Source organism: Capricornis sumatraensis, chromosome 3 (assembly GCF_032405125.1).
Source record: "Capricornis sumatraensis isolate serow.1 chromosome 3, serow.2, whole genome shotgun sequence".
NCBI classification, from domain to species: domain Eukaryota; kingdom Metazoa; phylum Chordata; class Mammalia; order Artiodactyla; family Bovidae; genus Capricornis; species Capricornis sumatraensis.
In genome coordinates, this window is record NC_091071.1 from 39,235,253 (window position 1) to 39,257,467 (window position 22,215).

General features: G+C 54.2%; 1 protein-coding gene across 1 annotated transcript; it reads left to right on the plus strand.

The window, feature by feature from the left end:
* The first annotated feature begins 5,508 nt into the window (after positions 1-5,508).
* Positions 5,509-21,957, plus strand: NLRC3 (NLR family CARD domain containing 3). The gene is made up of 18 exons (XM_068969048.1): positions 5,509-5,512; positions 5,776-5,977; positions 6,068-7,817; positions 8,829-8,915; positions 10,586-10,669; positions 11,307-11,390; positions 12,731-12,814; positions 14,361-14,444; positions 15,006-15,089; positions 15,672-15,755; positions 16,300-16,383; positions 16,935-17,018; positions 17,454-17,537; positions 19,586-19,669; positions 20,060-20,143; positions 20,813-20,896; positions 21,282-21,365; positions 21,667-21,957. The coding sequence occupies exons 2-18, from the start codon at positions 5,800-5,802 to the stop codon at positions 21,755-21,757; spliced, it is 3,198 nt and encodes a 1,065-aa protein (XP_068825149.1). The 5' UTR covers positions 5,509-5,512; positions 5,776-5,799; the 3' UTR covers positions 21,758-21,957.
* Positions 21,958-22,215: the final 258 nt, after the last annotated feature.

Sequence of the window (22,215 nt, forward strand, 5' to 3'; positions counted from 1 at the left end):
ATTAATCTATTTGGGAAAAACAGACGTCTTAATAATATTAAGTCTTTCGATCTATGAACATAGCAAATCCCTAATTTTAAGTTTTCTTAATTGTTTTATAGTTTTCAGCATAGAGGTCATGAAATTTTTTTGCTAGATTTATTCTTATATATTGGATATTTTTATGGCATTTCAAATTTTTACTTTTCATTTGAGTGTTACTTAGTAAGTAGAAATATAACTGATCCTTTTTGTGTATTGATCTTGTGTCCAGAAAACTGAAGTTCATATATTTGTTCTAACAGTTCTATCGAAGATTCCTTTGGATTTTGAATATATACAATCATGTCAATTATGAATAATGATCAAATACATTTATCTTTTCCTTTTCTAATCTTGATGTCTTTTCTTTCTTTCATTTGCCCTATTGCACTAGCACCTACTTTATAAAAAAAAAAAAAAAGCAACCATCAACCAGGATAGGTTACCCCTGAGGAGTAGAAGTGAGGTTTATATTTTACTTACTTTGGTGTTACTTCCGTGATTTTAGTGTTTTACTTTTATAATTCTATAAGTGATCTTTTTAAATGAGGGGAGAGCAATACATATCAGTTAGCAAATTCTGAAGCAGTTGAGATTCACAAAATAAGAAGCACTTCCTTAATCCCACTGTCATATATTTCCAGCTATCCTCTAGCCAGACAAAAATGGTATCCTATTTTTTTAAAGTATCTTATATTAATTCTCCTTTGCACATTGATTTTTTTTCCCACATAGAAATACACTGTAAAACATACAGGAAGTTCAACAAACTCCAAGTCAGATTAATTCAGAGACCCACATCAAAGACACATTATAATCAAACTTTCAAAAAACAAAACACATATTGAAATCAGCAAGAGAGAAGCAAATCATCACATACAAGAGATCCTCAATAAGATTATCAGCAGACTTCTCACCAGAAACTTTGGAGACCAGAAAAGAGTAGGCTGACAAGTTCAAAGTACTCAAAGAGAGGAACTATCAACCAAGAGTCCTAAAACCAGCAAAACTGTCCTTCAAACCTTAAGGAGAAATTTTGTATTTAATGTGATGTACAATTCAAAAAAATTTTTTCATGGGCTGGCCAAATCCATTGACTTGAAATGTTATTTTTGTCACATTACCAAATCCCTTCCTATATAAATAATATAAATATATACTTGTTCCTGGATCCTATATTATGTTTATTGACTTATGATTGTATTTTTATGCTATCCCACCCTGCTATATACATAGCTTAATAATAATGGAAGATTATGTACAAGATTGCAAGTTCTGTTGGGAAGAAGGTGGGGAAGGGACAGTTAGGGAGTCTGAGATGGACATGTACGCACCACTATATTTACAATGGATAACCAACAGGATCTACTGTATAGCACAGGGAACTCTCCTCAATGCTATGTGCCAGCCTGGATGGGAGCGGGGTTTGGGGGAGAACGATACATGTATATGTACAGCTGAGTCCCTTTGCTTTTCACCTGAAACTACCACAACATTGCTAATCGGCTGTACCCCAATACAAAGTGAAAAGTTTACAGTCTGGAAAAAAAAATTATGGAAATCTAAATAAAGTATGCTGCTGCTGCTGCTAAGTCGCTTCAGTCGTGTCCGAGTCTGTGCGACCCCATGGACAGCAGCCCACCAGGCTCCCCCATCCCTGGGATTCTCCAGGCAAGAACACTGGAGTGGGTTGCCATTTCCTTCTCCAATGCATGAAAGTGAAAAGTGAAAGGGAAGTCGCTCAGTCATGTCCAACTAGTAGCGACCCCATGGACCTACCAGGCTCCTCTGTCCATGGGATTTTCCAGGCAAGAGTACTGGAGTGGGGTCCCATTGCCTTCTCCGAAATAAAGTATAGATTTAGTCAGTTAAAAAAAAAAATGCAAGTTTTTGCCACAACAAACACCCGAAACAACCAAAAGAGAAAAAAAAGACTGCAAGTTCGGTTTGAAGTTAGGAAATCCACAAGTGCAGCTCACAGTTTAAAGGCAAGATCAGTCACGGCACTCCCTCCCGTGGCTTCACACACACACTGAGATACGTCCACACTCCTGAGGACCAGGGCTCAAGCCCCTCTGACCTTGCCTCCTAACCCCGTGGTGAGCCTACTTGCTCGCTGACTGTGCTCTGGCAACCGGCAGGGAAGTCCACATGGTCTCTTCCTGCCTGCTAGTCTCCTGGTTCTCTGCATGACTCTCTCCCACCTTTCAGCTCTCTGGCCACTGGGACTCCCCCTGCCCTCTCCCCGGACCCTGACCCTCTCCATCATGTGCACGGTTTATTTTATTCAGGCACTAACTGCCATCAGAACTGCCCTGCTTAGTCACTTTTCTTCTTGTGCTGTTATCTTCCACTCACACCACACTCACAAGGTAAGGACTTGGTCTAATTGTTCACCGTTACAGTGCCAGTGCCTACAGCACACATCAGGCCCCCAGTAAACATCTGCTGGCTGGATGAATGACTGGAAGGATAATAAATCGTGCGGTTAGATCAATGCCGCTAAAAAGTCATTTGCTCATTTAACAGACAAGCCTAAAAGTTTTATAAAATGTGGAAACATACCTTACGAGACAGGTAGATTATACAGCGCAAATCTTATTGTCAGTGAAACCATGGTTTTTAGTCCAATTCAACGGCTTCCTGGTCATGCATCCCTGGGCAAAGTCGTTGAACCTCTCTGAACCTCTATGTTCTCCTCTATAAAATGGGAGAAACAACGGTAATGAGAATTGTTACAGAACATAAGGAAATGATGTGCGTCCATCCAAGGTCAGGAACACAGTAAACCTTCAACAAGTATTACACAGTGTTAACCTGAATGGCAAGAAGAAAAGAGGAATTGAAGGAATCTTTTCCCAAGAGGAGAACTAATTAGAAACTGGTCATAGGGACTTCCTTGGCAGTCCAGGACTTAAGATTCCACTGCACGGGTTCCATCCCCGGTCGGGGCACTAAGATCGAGCATGCCGCTCGGTGTGCCCAAGAAGTTTAAAAATAAATAGAAACTTTTAGTTAAAAAGAAATAAAAGAAACCAGTCAAAAACATCAGGTCTAACAGTTTGGCCTAGAACTCCTCCTGGGAGAGTCAGGAGTCGGACAAGGATGCCTGCAACAACTGCTGTCCTTCAACACTTCTGGCAGCAACAGTGAGGTTTGGCCACGCAGAGCAAGTGTTCAAAATCAGAGTTGTTTTTAGAGAAGAGATGAAATTATTGTATTGCAGCCATTCAATAGCCTAAAGAGAGGGTTTTTTTTTTTTCTGGTTTATAAATCATTTATTTTTGGCCATGCTGGGTCTTTGTTGCTGCCTGGGCTCTTCTCTAGTTGCGGTGAGAAAGGGCTGCTTTCCAGTTGTGGCTTCTCACTGCGGTGGCTTCTCTTGTTGCAGAGCAAGGGTTCTTCGGGCTCACAGGCTTTAGTAGTTGCAGCACAATCATCCAGTAGTTGTGATTCACGAAAGGGTCAGGAGGCAAGGTCTGAGAGGCTCTAGAGCACAGCTCAACAGCTATGGGAACACGGGCTTAGCTGCTCCTCGGCATGTGGGATCCTCCCAGGTCACGGATGGAACCCGTGTTTCCTGCATTGGCAGGCGGATTCTTTACCCCTGAGCCACCAGGGAAGCCCCTCAAAAGCCTAAAGAGAGTTAACTGAGAAATGATGAAAACTCCTGGGAATACTTAACACCTGGATGGGATAATGAGACTAAAACAACACGAAATCTGTCTTCTTTAACACCAAAAAAATTCATAACAACAACAAGAATTATTTAAAAATACTCGACACAAAGAAGAAACTGGCAAGATCTAGATAAGGAAAACTATAGTTTAGCAATGGATCTAAAGGAAAACCTCAATAACAGCTCCATTAATCCATGCACATTAACACAACTTAAACCAGTATCCTAGCCAGTTTCTTTTCCCCTTGGTTCTTAACATTTAGAAAAATGAAATAAAAGAGCCAGAAGGGACCTGGAGAAGTAGAGGGAGTGTGGCCTTGCCCTGGCCTATTTCTGAAGTCCCAGCGTAGTTCAGCCCAGTTGGACACTTATCTACCTCAAGTTGGCTGCACTAACTCTTCAGTGTCAACATGAACTGAATGCTTGGAAAATACTGTTTTACATATTGCCAAGCTTCTTTTGCGCTTCCCAAGTGGCTCAGTGGTAGAGAATCTGCCTGCCAATGCAGGAGACTCAAGAGACTGATTTGATCTGTGGGCTGGGAAGATCCCCTGGAGGAGGAAATGGCAACCCACTCCAGTATTCTTGCCTGGAGAATCCTATGGACCGAGGAACCTGGCAGGCTCCAGTCTGCTGAGTCACAAAGAGTTGGATGCAACTGAACACACACACACAAACTTCTTTTAGTATTTTCCAGGTAGAAAGATCCATCCCAAATAAAATGCCTGGGAACCCCAATTCAAATCCAAGGTAGAGGAGTATGTTGGATCCTAGGGGCTATAGCCAGTGGATCTCTCTTAAATGAACCCTATCAGGACCCAGAGAGCTCCAGGGCTGGAGGGTGTGGGTCAGCCACTGCCTCTGCCACCCAAGGCAGCAGGTGTATCCTTTGCCCAGCCTCACGTCCTGTTTTCTCTCCTAGGCCCATGGACAAAGGATGGCCGACCCCTGCCCGCTGAGTGCCTGGGGCCCTGTTGAAGGGGCTGCCGAGGGCTGGACACCCTGCCCACTGCAGGTGAGGAAGGGGTCCTCCGGTGCCCTCCTTGGTTGAGGGAGGGACACACGGGGGCGGCCAGCTTTGGCCATGGGATCCACTCCAATCCCCAGGGAGGAAAGGGAAAGTGGGCGGGTGGGGCTTTGCCTCTCAGCGCCCGCATCGCTGTCCCCAGCAGAAAATATGCAGTTCAGGAGGGGCCCCTGTGCTTCCCGGAGACACAGGACACGAAAGGAGCTGAGTGGCTGCTCTGAGAACCAGTTCTCCCCTCCCTTTCGTCTCCTCCTTTCTTCTTTTCTTTTTAAATTAGCAGACTTTAGTTTTTAGAGCAGTTTTAGGTTCATAAAAGAACTGAGTGGGAAAGACCGAGATTTCCCCCTCCCTGCCTACACACACCCACCCCACCAGAGGGGCACGTTGGTTACAGTCGGTCACCCACACTGACACATCACGGTCACCCAGAGTCAGAACCGGCATCAGCGTCACCCCTGGTGCTCTTCCTTCTATGGATTTGGATGAGCACATACACTGCTGCAGTATCACAGAGTTGCTTCCGTGCCTCGGCAATCCTCTGTGCTCCGCCAGTTCGTCCTCCCCAGACCCCTGCCAGCCACTGTCTGGTCACTATCTCCGTGGCTCTCCCTTTTCCAGAAGGCCATGAGGCTGAAACTGTACCGCCTGCAGCCTCTCCCCGTCGGCCTCTTCCACCCTTCCCTTCTTGCCAGTGGACCTGTTCCTAATTAGCCCCGTTTCCAGGTTACAAATGAGGACACCACGGCACAGAGAGCTCAGGCGGCCCGTTCAGTGTCGCACAGACCGTAAGTGGCAGAGCTCAGATTCCAGCCCGGGGCTCCCTGCCCCTGGCGATGCTCCTGGCAGCAGGGCCTACTGTGGCCACCCAGGAACAAACCGCGCCCCCCCCCCAAACCCGTCCTGGAGGCCAGACCAAGGGCCGGCTGCCCACCATCCGGGGAGGGAGAGAGAGTGGGCCTTCATCCCACCCGGGCCCTGAGGCTCAGTCGCCTGTCCCAGGCCACTGGGTGGGACGACAGAGGCCGCAGGCCCAGCCCTCTCTCCACAGCCCCTGGCCGCAGTCCCCGACTCCATGAGGAAGCAGGAGTTGCGCCCAGGCGGGGAGACCGGCCAGGGCCACACCGCCAGCTCCCCGGCCGAGCAGGTGAAAGCCCTGGTGGACCTGTTGGCCGGGAAAGGTGGTCAGGGCTCCCAGGCCCCGCAGCCCCCCAGCAGGACGCCAGAATGCCCACTGAAGCCCCATGGCAATGGTAGGCCGATGGATGGGGATCCCTGGGCCTTTTCCCCCTCCCCTTTCCCCCTCCCCTGTCCCACCCTCCCCCATGGCCTCTGTCCCGCAGACTTGAGGATACAGAGGCACCGGGAGGCCCTGCTGAACAGGACCGGGGTCAGCCCCGAGCTGGGCAGCCCCTCCCCAAGGCTGACCAGCCTCCTGCTGGTGGAGGGCCTGACGGACCTGCAGCTGAGGGAGCACGACTTCACACAGGTGGAGGCCACGCGCGGGGGCTGGTGCTCAGCCAAGACCATCGCCCTGGACAGGCTCTTCCTGCCCCTGTCGCGTGTGTCCATCCCCCCCCGCATCTCCATCACCATCGGGGTGGCCGGAGTGGGCAAGACCACCCTGGTAAGGAACTTTGTTCACCTCTGGGCCCAGGGGCAGGTGGGCAAGGACTTCTCGCTGGTACTGCCCCTGACCTTCCGGGATCTCAACACCCACGAGAAGCTGTCTGCAGACAGACTCCTCCGCTCCGTCTTCCCACATGCTGGGGAGGCGGGCCTGGCATCAGTGGCACTGAGCAAAGTCCTCTTGGTCCTGGATGGCCTGGACGAGTGTAAGACACCCCTGGACTTCTCCAACACTGTGGCCTGCACGGACCCCAAGAAGGAGATCCAGGTGGACCACCTGATCACCAACATCATCCGGGGCAACCTCTTCCCGGAAGTGTCTGTCTGGATCACCTCCCGTCCCAGCGCGGCTGGCCAGATTCCAGGGGGCCTGGTGGACCGGATGACCGAGATCCGGGGCTTCAGTGAGGAGGAGATCAAGACCTGTCTGGAGCAGATGTTCCCCGAGGACCCTATCCTCACGGGCTGGGTCCTGAGCCAGGTGCAGGCTGACCGGACCCTGTATCTCATGTGCACCGTCCCGGCCTTCTGCAGGCTGGCGGGGGCAGCGCTGGGTCACCTGCACCGCAAGAGGCCGGGGCCCCCGGACGCCGAGCTGTGGCCCCCGAGGACCCTGTGTGAACTCTATGCGTGGTACTTCAGGATGGCCCTTGGCGGAGAGGGGCAGGAGAAGGCCAAGGCGAGCCCCCGCATTGAGCAGCTGGCCCACAGCGGCCGCAAGCTGGTGGGCACGCTGGGCCGGCTGGCCTTCCACGGGCTGGTCAGGAAGAAGTACGTGTTCTACGAGCCTGACCTGAAGGTGCTGGGCGTGGACCTCACACTGCTACAGACGGCCCTCTGTGGCCGCTTCCTGCAGCGGGAGGAGACTCTGGCCTCCGCAGCCGCCTACTGCTTCACTCACCTGTCCCTGCAGGAGTTCGTGGCGGCCGCGTACTACTGCAGCGCCTCCAAGAGGGCCATCTTCGACCTTTTCACCGAGGGCGGCGTGTCCTGGCCCCGGCTGGGCTTCCTCACACACTTCCGGAGCGCGGCCCAGCGGGCCATGCAGGCCGAGGACGGGCGGCTCGACGTCTTCCTGCGATTCCTCTCAGGCCTCTTGTCCCCGAGGGTCAACGCTCTGCTGGCCGGCTCCCTGCTGACCCAGGGCGAGCACCAGGGCTACCGGGCCCAGGTGGCCGAGCTCCTGCAGGGCTGTCTGCGCCCCGACGTGGCGGTCTGCGCCCGGGCTGTCAACGTCCTGCGCTGCCTGCGTGAGCTGCAGCACAATGAGCTGACCCGCAGCGTGGAGGAGGCCGTGGCCAGCGGGGGCCTGGCCAGGCTGACCAGCCCCCCGCACCGCGCCGCCCTGGCCTACCTCCTGCAGGTGTCCGATGGCTGTGCCCAGGAGGCGTCCCTGCCCCTGTGCCTCAGCCCGGGCGTCCTCCAGAGCCTGCTGCCCCAGCTGCTCTACTGCCGGAACCTGAGGTGGGCGCTGGGGGCAGGGGCAGCGCAGGGTGGGCGGGAGGAGGGTACAGTGAGGACCGGGCGGGCTCCTCCCACCCCACGCCCCACTGTGTCCCGTCCTGGGGCCGCTGTCACCAAAAACCACGACCCAGGCGGCTTCAAAGGACAGAAACTGCTTCTCTCCTAGTTGTGGAGACTGGAGTCTAAGAGGATGTCGTCAGCAGGGCCATGCTCCCTGGGAAACCTGTAGGGACGGTCCTTGGGTCATTCCTGGCCTTCCCAGCCTGCGGTGTCTGCCGGCAGTCCTTGGCTTGCAGACCCAGGCTCTGCCTCTGAGGTCACATGGCTGTCTCCTCCATGTCTGTCTTCTTGTCGATCTCTCTCTCTCAGGGGACACTGGTCCCCACGCTGGGTTACAGACGACCTCACTCCACTATGACCTCATCCTCACTCGTTATCTGCAATGACCCTATTTCCAAAGAAGGTTGCATTTCTGAGGCACGGGGGTGGGGGGCTGTAAACACCAGTATGTCTTACAGGGGGACACCACTCGACCCACAACACCCCGTATAGCACCCCAGTGCTGACAGAGGCCACGCCCATTCATCCACCCTCAGCCTGTCGTCCTCCGCCCACTCTCTGGACTTCGGTGGTGGGGAGGGGAAGGCTGTAGGACCAGGGCCACTGCAGACCTCAGAATAGCTTCTACAGTCCTTAAAGGAGGGCAGCTGGTGTCCAACTGACACACACAGTGTGGGGGCTGCAGGGAAGACAGCCCTGTGGGTCAGAAGCCCACCGTTTATGCCACTGAACCTCCCAAGTCGCCTGGTGGGAGAACTCTGAGTACGCGGGCGTCCTGGCACAGATCTCTGAGCCACTCAGCTGGGGCTTCGCTGGGATGGAGAGGAGGGGGCGGCAGAGGGTCTCAGCCTAGGTGTCTGAGCTTAGCCCCCACTCCGGTGCCAGGGGCCTCATCCCACCTGCCCACGGGCAGCGGTAGGACCACTCACTACTGCTGTTCCTCCTGACCAGGCTGGACACCAACCAGTTCCAGGACCCTGTGATGGAGCTGCTGGGCAGCGTGCTGAGTGGGAAAGACTGTCGCATTCAAAGGATCAGGTAACACAGACCCAGGAGACCCCACGTAGGGTGCTCACATGTCTCTCGGGGTCTGGGGCTCTTTTCACATCCTCCTCTCTGCTCAAGTGGCCTGTGATACTGTCCAAGAGAGGTATCTACAGGCGTGTGGCTCAAGGTGCAGACTGCTTGTTTCCACCCATTCCAGAAAGTTTCAGAGGCCCAGGTACCTCACTTGTCAGGAGAGAGAAAGGATACGGCAAGAGTCAGATGCTACCGTAGATACATTTTTCCCAATACTGTATGCGCGGATGTACTGCCAGGTCCGATCCACTCTACATTCCTCTCAGAGTTTGCCCTCAGATGGTATTCTGAGCACAGGATTACAGCTTTAAAAAAAAAAAAATCCAAACTTTTAAATTAAAAAATTCATATTAATTAAAACAATTTTAAACATCGCATCTTTACTATTCTAATTAATGACAGTTTATATACTAACTGCAGAGCAGATATATATGCTCATGAAATCTCTCCTATAAATAACATAGTCTGAATAACACCTGATTTGAATCAATGTGATGACCGGCAGCTGGCTTTGGGAGAACTAGGGAAGTGGATTTAGAGAAAATAAGACTCAGAGAGTAACTTTTCATAAGCCTGACATAAGCTTCCAGCTTTTGAAATCATCTTTATCTGAAAAGACAAAAATATGGACTGAGTCCAGACTAAAAGTAAGCCACTGAGGATGGTGGTCACAGTGGCAAGTTCTGTGTGACCTTCAACCTCTGGGTGACATGTGTGACCTTTGTGCCTGAGGAGGGTAAACAGTAGGGGTTCAGGGTTCCCTGGACCACTCCTCAGTGTGTTCGGGGTGCACCCTTTCCAGGTAGATAGAGATGTACATTTTGTTAAAGTCAGCTTCATAGCTCAACCATTTTCCTTTCTTGCTTTAGAGAAAGGACGGGGGCCACGGGTGTGCTGGAGCCACAAGTTCATGCGAGCCACCAGGTCATGAGAGCTGACTGTTAACGTTCTCAGGAATTTTACATGTTGACAGTGCTAGAAATTGGCCACAGTGGGAGTATTTACACCATGGAAATTAGCCATCACAACAAATTAGGGCTTTTGTTATTTTGCTTTTGCCTGAGAGGTGGTTCTCCAGCACAGCCCTGGCTGGAATCCACGTGGTCGTCTGCAGTAACTACCCACCCTCTCTGCTGCACTGTTTGTGTAGAAGCTGTTGCACTCAATTCTGGTCAAACTTCTCCCTGGGGCCCTCTGCTGGGCTTCCCAGGTGGTGCTAGTAATAAAGAACCCGCCTGCAGGTGCAGGACACATGAAACAAAGGTTAGATCCCTGGGTCGAGAAGATCCCCTGGGGGAGGGCATGGCCACCCACTCCAGGATTCTTGCCTGGAGGATCCCATGGACAGAAGAGCCTGGCGGGCTGCCGTCCATAGGGCTGCGAAGAGGCGGACACGACTGAAGTGGCGGAGCACCCACACATGGGGCTCTCTGCTAAAGTGAGGGAAAGGCCACCCACTCTGGCCCTACCATGCCCATCTGCTGGGCCTGGCTCATCTGGTCTCTACCTGCGTCCAGGCCCTGATGATGCTATGGTGCCTGACGGGTTTGCATCATAGGCCTGGAGCTGCAGAAGAGGTGATGAGGTTACAGACCCGCATTAAGCACCCTCTCCTTCTCTTCGGGCAGCTTGGCTGAGAATCAGATCAGTAACAAAGGGGCCAAAGCTCTGGCCAGATCCCTCCTCGTCAACAGAAGCCTGACCACTCTGGAGTAAGTAGGACCCTCACCACTGGGATAGGGGGAGCCTGTGAGCCGTCGTCTGAAGCCCCCTAGGCAACAGTCTCCCCAGGGTGGGCCAGAAGGACAGCTGAGCCAGCCAAGTCTTGGCTCCTGCTCAGCGGCTGGGACTCGCTCACGGAAGCACCAGAATATTGGCCTTGAACCTGGTGTTATCATCTCCTCTCCACACTCAGCCCAAGCCCACTAGTCCATCAGACCCTGCTTTCTTACCCCCTTCGTGTGGGGCCATCATAGGGAATGCCTTCCTCATTTGCCTAAAAAAAGATCTCTGCCCCAGTCCCACCAAACAGGGCTTTCCTGGTGGCTCAGACAGTAAAGAACCCACCCGCAGTGCAGGAGACCCAGGTTCGATCCCTGGGTCAGGAATATGCCCTGGAGAAGGGAGTGGCAGCCCACTCCAGTATTCCTGCCTGGGGAATCCCATGGACAGAGGAGCCTGGCGGGCTGCAGTCCATGGGTCGCAAAGAGTCAGACCCGACTGAGCAACTAACACAACAAACCCTGGCACATTCTCTTCGAGGAGCATGGATTTAAAGATCTGAGTAACTTCTGTTCTGCCTTCCCTCCCCGGGAGCTGGATAACTGGTCCTTTCTCTTCCTCTGCCAGTCTCCGCAGTAACTCCATCGGACCTCAGGGGGCCAAGGCGCTGGCAGATGCTCTGAAGATTAATCGCACCCTGGCCTCTCTGAGGTACGTGTCACCTGCTTGCTGCCTCTCTGCACCCAGGAGGTGGCTCAAAAAACCGTCTCCTCAGGTGCCACCCGTGCAGTGGGAGGTAATTCCCAACAGCAGCCCCAAGATACTGGCTCCCATCCAGTGGATGCCAGGGCATCCTGTGTGCTGAGCAAGTTTCTAAGTCCAGCTCTTCACCGCGCCTGTGCTCAGGGTCTGAATGGGGGAGGGAGGAGAAGAGGGGCAGAGGTACGAGGAGGTCTGACAGGCAAAACAGTCTTCGAGGAAAAGCGCTTGTCTCCATGAGTGGGAGGTCCCCAAGGCCATGACATCAGGATGATCCCTGAGATGCCTTCCAAGACACTGAAATCCCATCTTCCAGATGCTTCCCATGGTTTGCTGAGGTTTGCTGGGCTCCTTTAAGGGGCCAGTGGCTGTATCCATCCTCAGTTGATGGATCAGTGCCTTGATGCCTACTGTCTGTTTGTTTTGCTCATTTCCTTCTTTTTACTGAGGCAAAATTCACATAAAATTTACCATTTTGGAGTGTACAGTTCAAATGTACATTCAGTTCAAATGCAACCAACACCTCGATCTAGTTCCTAAGTATTCACATCCCCCTAAAAGGAGTCCCTCTACCCATCAGCAATCATTTCCCATCCCCCCGTCTCCCCTCAGCCCCTGGCAACTACCAATCTGCTTTCTGTCTGAAGATTTCATGTAAACGGAATCAAACAGTAAGACTTTTTGTTCCTATCTTCTTAACACCCGGTGGAATGTTTTCAAGGTTCATCCATGTCGAAGCATGTGTATTTCATTCCATTTTAAGGCTGAATAATATTCTATTACATGGACCACGATTTGTTTATCCATTCGCCAGTTGTTGGACACGGGTTGTTTCCAGCTATTGGCTGTTGTGCTGTACATATTTTTGTACAAGCATTTGAGGACCTTTTTTTCAGGTCTTCCGGGTGGCTACATAGCAGTGGGATCTGCTGGGTCACAGGTGACCCTGTGTTTAACCTTTTGAGGAAACAGCCCGGCCTGCTTTCCTCGGAGGCCACACTGTCTAATGTTCCTACCAGCAACCGGGATGAGGGCTCCAATTTCTCCACGTCCTCACCAACACCTGGCTGCTACGTTTCAGCTGTAATTCAGACTATCGATGACCTTGTGGTCCAGTTATCAGGGGCTCCTTGTCCACAGCCAGCAGGCAGGTGCCTGGAGAACCCAGGGAAAGCCTGAAGTCAGAGCAGCGGTGGGAAGGGCCAGCTCCCCCACTGCCTGGGTGTGTGGGGTGCAGGCCTGCCAGGTACCCTCCTGGGCTCCACCAGTGATGCCTCTCCTTACCTCCACAGCCTCCAGAGCAACAGGATCAGGGACGACGGCGCCAGGTCCATGGCTGAGGCCTTGGCCACCAACCGGACCCTCTCCGTGCTGCAGTGAGTGGGCATGCTGGCTGGCAGAGAACAGCTTTCTCTCCTCTCTTCTCCTCCCCCAAGGGCCTCTCTGTTTCCTGCACAGAGGGGTGGATGGGACAAGGCCCGGAGGCTTTCTGAGCCATCTGCATGGCCCCTGGAAAACCTGACGTCCACTGCTTTTCTGGAGAATGGGCGTTGGGGGAATAATTACAAACAGAGCCTCCCACCAAGATGGGAAATCCTCTCCACAAATGCAGAAAAGTACGAAACAGCTTAGTTACTGGAGTAAGCACTCAGCTAGCCTGCAGTGAGCATCCCAGGTGATCCGCCAGTGGGTTGGCAAAGACAGAAAGGAAACTCACCCTTTCCTGGAGCCAAGCAGACACAACTCTTTACATGGGGGTTTTCAAAGACCATAGCTTGTCCTCAAACAAGAGAACTGGAATAGCACCGTTTGTCATACTTAGTTTATCCTAAATTTGCCTGTCGTTTGGGAGGGGGAGCCGTCCATGCCTGCCTCCTGCCTTCATGCTGAGGAAAATGAAAACTCCTGTCTTTATGACAAGCAGGCACTTACAGCCAGACCAGGTGTTCCCTTCCTTGATGCGCAGGGTTCAAAGAGATGGCACAGAGGCCCTTACCAAAGACATTCCTAGGCTGTAAGTCTGGCAAGAGGCTAACTTCTATTAATAGCTCTTAAAAAGATTTACATACTCTCAAAGGGACAGGGAAAGGATTTATAATCCCTAGTTTCCTCAAGGAAATACTCTATGGGAGGGGAGGGTTTTTTCTCCCCTTGCTCTTCTGGGACCAAGGAAAGTTCCATTTTGTGTAGATCGCAGTTAGCCTCATACAGATGAGGTCCTGGTCTGCCTGTCCTTCCAGGATGAATATAGGGCTCCTCCTGAAGTGTCTTCCTCCTCCAGAGTTAGTGTAAGAGGAAGTAGCTTCTGCAGACAGGAGCCTAAGCCAGGGTCTGCCCTCAGGAGGACTGTAGGGTTGGGGGGAAGGCTGCTGGTTGGTCTGGATGGAGGCAGACTGCTGAGTGTTGAGAAGGCTGGTCAGGTGAGGGGCTGGTGGGACTTGTATGTAGAAGTCTTCAGAAAGTCTCCAGTTTGGAAGTTGATGGATATTAACAGTGTCCTCTGGTCACTGCTTTCTGGCCCCTCAAGGGAAGGCCCAGCTGCCCTTGCCTCTTTTTTGTTGTTCAGTTGCTAAGTCGTGTGTTACTCTCTTGTGACCCCATAGACTGTAGCCCGCCGGGCTCCTCTGTCCATGGGATTCTCTAGGCAAGAATACTGGAGTGGGTTGCCATGCCCTTCTCCAGGGGATCTTCCCGACCCAGGGAAGATCGCACCCGTGTCCCTGCATTGTCAGCAGGGTTCTTTACAACTCAGCCACCAGGGAAGCCCCCACCAGTAGCCTCTTACTCTTCACATCAGTCTATTAGCAACATTTTGGCAACAATCCAAGGACCCCTCCCCCATGCTGCGGTAAACTTGAACCAGACTATCCTTGGCCTGGGAATGCCTGTGGCCAGGTTTACCGAAGGACCCTTCTCCTTCAGCCTGCAGAAGAATTCCATCGGGCCAGTGGGAACCCAGCAGATGGCAGATGCCCTGAAGCAAAACAGGAGTCTGAAGGAGCTCATGTGAGAAATGCAGAAGGGCCAAACTGGAACCCTTCGTGCCTGGCACAATGCCGAGCTTATCACAAATATTTGTGAGCATGGGGTGGGTAGATGGATGGCTGGCTGGCTGGCTGAATGGGTGGATGGATGAGTCAGTAAATGGATGGATGGATGAATGAGTGGGTAAGCGGATGGATGAGTGAATGAATGATTGACTGCATGGGTACTAGATAGCTGGTTTTGGACTCCAAAACCCTGAGCCAGGAGAATGGAGATCCAGATTCCCAGGAAAGAGTGAGGTCCAACTGTCTCAAGCTCACCTTTACTGACATCCCAGCCACATTCATATAAAGATCACAAATGCCTCTCACTGAAGAGTTGGCCCTGTCCCCATCAAGGAGTCAAGGACATTGCTACCTTGATCTCTTACAAAGGCCACCTGCCAGCCGGCCTCAGGCAGAAGAGACTGTGTACTGGGCACCCTTGAGACCAGAGACAGCCCTTCCCTGGAGGGCTCCCAGACTCTGACCCCTCCTGGCCTCATCCCGCCCGGCTGCCCCACCCATGTCCCTTCTCTTGCAGGTTCTCCAGTAACAGCATTGGCGATGGAGGCGCCAAGGCCCTGGCGGAGGCCCTGATGGTGAACCAGGGCCTGAGGAGCCTGGAGTGAGTCCCCCGGGGGTGGCTGTGGGCAGAGGATGACTCCCCGCCCAGGTTCCCTGGCCAGCAGAGGGGCGGGTCCTGGTAGAAGTCAGTCAGAACCCACCAGGCCCCAACCCCGGGCACTCTGTGCTCCGAATGTCTCTCCATCCGGCCCACCCGGCCAGCTCCCTCTCCCTGGACAGTAGGTTGGTGTTGGTTCTAGAGTTCTCAGAGTGACAAGCACCGAGTGCCCTTTAGGAGCTGGCCTAGGTGGCTGTGGAGGGGGCTGGCTCCAGGGCCCATGGTGGGGAGTGGGGACACCTGGCTGTGCCGCTTTCTCTGGGGGCTGCAGACACATGTACCCTCAGAAGTCATGTGGAGCCGCCCAAATCAAGGCGACATCTAAACTCTGGCACTAGTGGTGCTGCACCCACCTGCCCTCAGCTGGCAGAGGCTGGACTGAGGGGCACGGGAAAGGAATGAGGAGGGCACGGGGGTGGCACAGGGCCCCCAGCCCCCTGCTGCACTCAGTGCCCATGACCCCGGCTGGACTCCCCGCGGGTCCTGAGGTGGCCATGCCCAGGGCACTCTGTCCTCTGTCCGCAGCCTGCAAAGCAACTCCATCAGCGACCCGGGAGTGGCAGCGCTGATGGGGGCCCTCTGCACAAACCAGACGCTCCTCAGCCTCAAGTAAGCCCTGCCCTTCCTTCCGTTCCTTGGCTGGGGGTCTGAAGGGACTCTGGGTTGTGGAGGGAAAGGCTGGTGTTGAGAAGCCCCCACTCCCACCCCCACCCCAAGGGTCTAGGAGGAGGAAGAGCCGCGGTTGGGCAGCTTGGCGCTGGAGCCCTGCCGCCGCCTGCACCCCTGCTCAAGGGGACGGGGGAGGAAGGCAGCCTCAGCGGGCGGGTCTGCCACCCCCTTCCTGAGGGCAAGCCTACACCCACCAAGCACTCCAGCCTGCCCCTCCCCTCACACCTCTGAGGTCCTGGCATCTTATCCTCTTCCTCCTGGACTGTCTGTCCTCCAGGGGACAGTCCTGGGCAGGGGAACACGTGGCTGGCAAACCTTGCAAGGGGGGGTTCCTGGAGCGGGCGCTTCCTGCCTCCAGCCAGGGCCCACCTGGGGTTCCTGGTTTCTAAACAGCCTGAGCACCTGGGTGCTGTGCCACCCACCCCCCAACCCCACCAAAGGCCTCCCCTGTCTATCAGCAGCTCAGGGTCTTCTCTTTCCTCAGCCTTCGAGAAAATTCCATCAGCCCGGAGGGAGCCCAGGATCTGGCACGTGCTCTCCGCACCAACAGCACCCTGAAGAGCCTAGAGTACGTGAGGGGGCAGGAGGGGCTTCCTAAGGCTCTCTTATGCCACCGGGGGCCCTGCCCACCCCAGGCTGGGAGCTGATGGGCGGGCCCTTGGGAGAAGGGCGTGGTTGGGGGCTGTGGCCGGGAGGCCTGGCGGTGACTCTGACACATCCCCCTCTGATGCCGCAAAGTACACAAGGATGGAGTGAGTAGTGACGGTTGCCCTACCCTGAGCCTGCCCCCCTACAACAATATAGGAGCGGGGTGGGGGGCTCCCAGCACAGGGGCCAGGAGTGAGTGAGTCACCAGACGGCTCTGCCACCTCCTGGCAGGTGACCAGGCATGGAGGCCCACCAAGCAGAGCCTGCTCCCTGCCCACCCCCAGGACACATGGCAGGCGTGGCGCCCAGGAGCACATTCAAGTGCCCCAAGAGCCTGAGCCCGCAATCCCGGGGGACAAGATGCAGCCCTGGGGTGGGGCTGGGGACCCAGGAGTAGTCTGGATCCCCAGGGAGCAAGGATGGGGGCTGCACTGCTGGCTCCAGCTCACTTGCCCGCTCCCCTCTGCCCAGCCTGACAGCCAACCTACTCCACGACCAGGGCGCCCAGGCCGTCGCAGAGGCAGTGAGGGAAAACTGCGCCCTCACATCCCTTCAGTGAGTCCACGGCGCCCCCAGCCAGCCCTGTCCTCCCAGAGCGGCAGGGCCCCACTCAACCAGGGGAGGCAGGAGGCCAAGTCGGGCGCAGGGTCCCCACCCTGGCACAGCCTCAGCAGGTTGTGCCCGGCCCCCTGCTCTGTTTCCTGGGGCCAATCCATGGAGAGGCCAGTGGTGGGAGGTGGGTGCCCATGCTGGGCTGTGTCATACGCTCCATGCAAGGGCCCCTCCACTGGCCGGAGTGCACACTGACCCCCTGGGACCAGCCTGGGGGTGGGGGGCTGCAGGAGCTTTGCCCACCATGGCCAGGATCCTAACCCCAAGGATTCCACCCCCTCTGGTCACTCTCCTCGGAGAAGCCCCTTCTTTCTGGAGCTCCAGGACCTCCTGGCTCTGCCCTGGGCCATGTGGTCATGTGTGTGTGTGTCTGCCCAGCCTGCAGTGGAACTTCATCCAGGCCGGCGCTGCCAAGGCCCTGGGACAAGCACTACAGCTCAACACGAGCCTGACCAGCCTCGAGTAAGTGGGGCCTCCAAGGTGGTGGGAGATGCAGAGTCAGCCACCCTGCTGCCCACCGGCTCTCCTGCCCTCAGCACACAGCCTCCTCTGCTCTAGGGCCAGAGAGCATGTTTCCATCTGACTTAGTGTTGTGTGTATATATATATATATATATATTCTTTTTAACAAAATAACAGCTTTGCTGAGATATAATCCACTCTTTAAGGTGTACAAGTCACTGGTTTCTAGTATATTTACAGAGCTGGCAACCATCGCTAAAATAAATTTTTGAACCCTTCAGTCACCCCATGAAAAACCTCATGCTTATCAGCACTCACTCCCCACTTCCTCCCCAGCCCCCTAGTCCTGACAAACACTGATCTACAGTCTCTATGGATTTGCTTATTCTGGACACTTCACAAAATTTAAGTCATAGAATATGTGATCTTTCTGACTCACGTCTTTCATTTAGTGTAACGGTGTCAAGGTCCATCCACACTATAGCATGTATCAGGGCTTCGTCCCTTTTCATGAGTAAATAATACTCCACTGCATGGGCAGACGTGATGCTTATTCTCTCAACCGCTGATGGACATTTGGGCTGTTTCCACTTCTGGGCTATTATGAGTAACACTGCTGTGAACGTTCATGCACAAGTTTCTGTGTGTGGATACATGCTTTTAATTCTCTCGTGTACGCCTGGGAGCAGACCTGCTGAGTGAGGTGCTCGCTCTGTGTTTAACCTTTGAGCTTCACCTGCTTTTCATGCTCCCACAGCTTCCAATATACGCCATCTGGCAGGTCCTTCCGTTTGGCTCTGAACATGCTATTCCTCAGGGTCTTATCCTGGGTCATCTTCCCCTGAGTGATGTCTCTTTCTAGAAGCTCCTCCTCACCCAGGGCTCCAATTCCCCTTGAAGTCCTCTCTCTTGAGCTTCAGACCCCCATGTCCACTGCCCACTCAACTTCTCCCTGGGTGGACCCGGTTTACCTCCCCCACAAGCCTGCTTCTTGGTTCCTCTCTGTTTGAGGTGTTCTGGCCACCAACTGTGCAAGCTAGAAACGCCACCACCCTCACTTCCCACCGCAGCTCATCTCCCAAGTCCTGTTGCTTCTCCTCCCAACATCCCACCCAGCCCCCTCCACCCGCACAGCCGCTGTGCAGGCGGCTAGTGTCACTCACCTGCCTCACTGCCGCGGCCTCCACATCCAGTCGCTCCTCTCACACTGCCGACCAAAGATCTCTCCCAAACGTCAGTCTATCCCGTCCTGGACAAGTTTAGCTGGCTGCCCAGTGCCTGCAGAGTGAAGTCCAGCCCTCAGTGTGGCTCCCACAGCCCTGAAGTTCTGCTTCCTCTGCATCCCTGGGGCCTCACTCCACACTCCAGCAACTTGACCCAGTTCCTCTGGGCTCCTTGGATGTGCCAGGCCCACCCCCATCTCTCACCCGCAGGCTCGGTCTAGACCTATTTCTGCTGAGCAGCCTCTGTGACCACGCTGGGGAGGGCACCTCACACTTGGTGACTCTCATCTCACATGTTCCCCCACCTGAGTTCCAAGAGGCCAGGATTGGGCTTGATGGTCCCCAAGGCACTTAAATGTTTGCTAACATTGTCAATGCAAACTGCTCCCTCAAATGTGCCAATGTCCACTTGAACTAAACTCTTAGTCATTTATTGCTCCAGGGCCTGCCACTTTCCTCCAATGTGGAAGAAAAAGGAGTGGGGGTGGGGGTGGAAAGCTGAAAACACTGACCACCAAGAATGGCTTGAGGACTGAAGGCTTTGATTTTGGGGATGGCTTTGAAAATCACACCAGTTTCTTGTGGACAGTATTTCCATGTGTCCGTTTCTGTTTTGCCTAATGGTCTAGACACACGCAGACTCCAGAACACTGAGCAGTTTTAGGCGGCTATGGGGCAGTGGCCACACAGGAAGTGCAATGATCCCCAGAGATCATTTACTATGGGGTGTGTGCTCTGACTTAAATCTAGAAGGTCCAAGTTCAGCACATCCTGCCAGAGCGTTGGCTCGGGTCCCGTGCACCCAGGGGTCAGGCTCTGCGTTCAGTTTACAGGAGAACGCCATCGGGGACGAAGGTGCTTCTGCGGTGGCCAGCGCGCTGAAGGTGAACACAGCCCTCACTGCTCTCTAGTAAGTCCTGACGTGCACAGCTGGCCCTTAGCCATCCTTCCACACTAAACATCCGTTTTCCCCAGGCAAGGCAGGTGGGTTTGACTTTCTTAATGTTAGTGATTAGGACATCAGACATCTAAAAAGTAAGAACTAGGGGTTCTGGGGGTGTCCCCCAAACTCTCCAGAACACCTGCACTTCCTGTGTCCAGATCTCTGCCTGGCATCAGTGTGGGCAGGAGATGCAGCATTCTCTGGACACACCACAGGCCATCAACTTTCAGCGCTATTTCACCAGTCTCGGCCCTAGGTCAAGGGGGTGGAGATGAAGGGTGAATGCGGATGGAGCTGGGCCAGCGGGTGTGCGGGCTGGGGGCTGCCCATGTGCACTGACCGCATCTCCTCTTACAGTCTCCAGGTGGCCTCCATTGGTGCTCCGGGGGCCCAGGCACTCGGGGAGGCCCTGGCTGTGAACAGAACCTTGGAGATTCTCGAGTAAGTATTCCAGTCCCTGGCTACAGCCTCCTGCTCACGAAGTCAAGCTGTTGACTCAGAGTGATCATATATGGAAGGGGGACATGTACGTGGAAACTCCCAGATCACTTCAACGCCTTCAGAGAGATCAAGCAGCCCCGGCCTCTCCAGCCCCGTCACCCTCTTTTCCTGGGGGTCACTCGTGGGTCCTCTTCTCCTTGGCCTTGCCCAGACTGAACATGTCCCCAGGCCGTTTAGGGGCCCTGGGGAGGGGGCAGTGGCCACTGACCCAGCCTGTGAGAAGATTCGAGCTCCAGCCCGAGCTCTGTGGGGCTCTCGGGCGTGTCTGGTCCTCGCTGCTCCTGCAGTGCTGGGGTTCCAAGCGCACGTGCACCTCCGGGTGGAGGGCTGCCTCTCTGGTCTCCGCCCCTTTCTTTGAATGAACATGAAGGACGAGGGCTCCAACAGACCCCCAGCTTGGGCTGGCTTCACCCCTCCCACGTCCTGCTCCCCAGAGCCAGTCCCTGCTCTGTGCCCGGGAGCGAGGGAGGAGCAACCTCACCCCCCACAGTTGCTGAGTCCACACTGCCTCCACCCAGGCGCCTACGCTCACCTGAAGGGTGCCAGGCTCCCCTCTCGGCTGTCACTGTGCCTGAGATTGCGCCTCAGGGTTCCCGCCTTTCTCAACAGCTTACGAGGAAACACCATCGAGGTGGCCGGAGCCAAAGCCCTGGTGAATGCTCTCAAGGTCAATTCCAGTCTCCGGAGACTCAAGTGAGTGGCTGCACAGATGTACCTGTGCCTCAGGGCAGCCGGCTTCTCTTCTGGACTCCCCCTGTAGCATAATACTTGCTTTCCGCTATAGCTACTCCCTTCAAAATACAAACAGCTGACACTACAGTCATTATTAGTCAGTACTGTGGATGGGTTTGTTCCCTTTCGCGTTTTTGGTCATACGTCCTCTGTGGCACCTGCACGAGACAACCTGGCTGCGTACAGACTTGGGTCTTGGGGTTAAATGCCACTTGGCTCTTGCTATGGCACCTGAGGACCAATGAGGCCCAGACAGGTCCCTCCAAGAGAGTGCCGTGCTGCTTCCTGGGCATCTCCTTCTGTTCTGAAGGGCTCACTGTGGCATTTCCATCTCTTCTCTGCCTAGCCTTCAAGAGAATTCCTTGGGAATGGAGGGGGCAATATGTGTTGCCACTGCACTGTCTGGAAACCACGGGCTCCGGCACATCAAGTGAGTGGGGCTCAGCGGCACCTGCCCTTTCCCACCAGCTTGGTTCACCCTTAGAAGCGCGTCCAGGTTGGGCCCTGCCTCCCCTCTGAACCTTGGAGTCAGCTGACCCCAGTCCGCCAGTAGCTCTACAGGGAACTCCGTATACAAGGGGGCCATTTGGAGCCTCGTCCATGGGACAGTGGAAGCACAAAAGTTTCACCTGGGTTTAGCGTTTCAGGTAGTGACCACCTGCTCCTTACTGATGAGGACCTTCAGGCCTCCAGCCAGTTTCTCAAGCCCTGTCCTGATCCTTCTCTTCCAGTCTCCAGGGAAACCACATTGGAGAGTCTGGTGCCAGGATGATCTCGGAGGCTATCAAGACAAACGCTCCCTTGTGCACTGTGGAAATGTGAGCAAAGCAAGTTCCTGGTGGATCCGGTAGACACACAGCTGAAAGCTTTCCAACAAAAGGACCATTTCTCAAGGGTGCCCTCCTGCGGTCTGGGAATGATGCTGACCCACAAGAGCGCTGGTCTCCTGCAAGGAGACAGGAAAGGTGCTGCCAGAGGAGGATACGAGCCCCTCTCCTGGTCCAGAGTCAGTCCAGGCAGGGGAGAGATGGACGCTCCGCTACAGCACGGAGAACAGACGGTCTTCTGCCAAGGGACTCGGGGATGGGTCTCAGAGCTCAGCAAGAAGCCAGTCAGCGCCTATTTATATCCTGGGGTCTTTAACACGCCCCTACCTTTTCTTATCATGATTGCCCTGGATAAAATCACTCCCTCACTCTGAAATGAACTGCCATCTTCAAGCCCACAAAGAATGTCAATTTGGCATCAGTGACAGAGGGAACATCTTTTTTCAAAAAGAA

Excerpts from the sequence above, each read along its gene's own strand:
- NLRC3 (XM_068969048.1), top strand. The coding sequence starts at position 5,800 with ATGAGGAAGCAGGAGTTGCGCCCAGGCGGGGAGACCGGCCAGGGCCAC. Across the intron at positions 8,916-10,585 it reads TGTCGCATTCAAAGGATCAG|CTTGGCTGAGAATCAGATCA; the intron begins GTAACACAGACC and ends CTCTTCGGGCAG. Across the intron at positions 15,756-16,299 it reads CAGACGCTCCTCAGCCTCAA|CCTTCGAGAAAATTCCATCA; the intron begins GTAAGCCCTGCC and ends CTCTTTCCTCAG.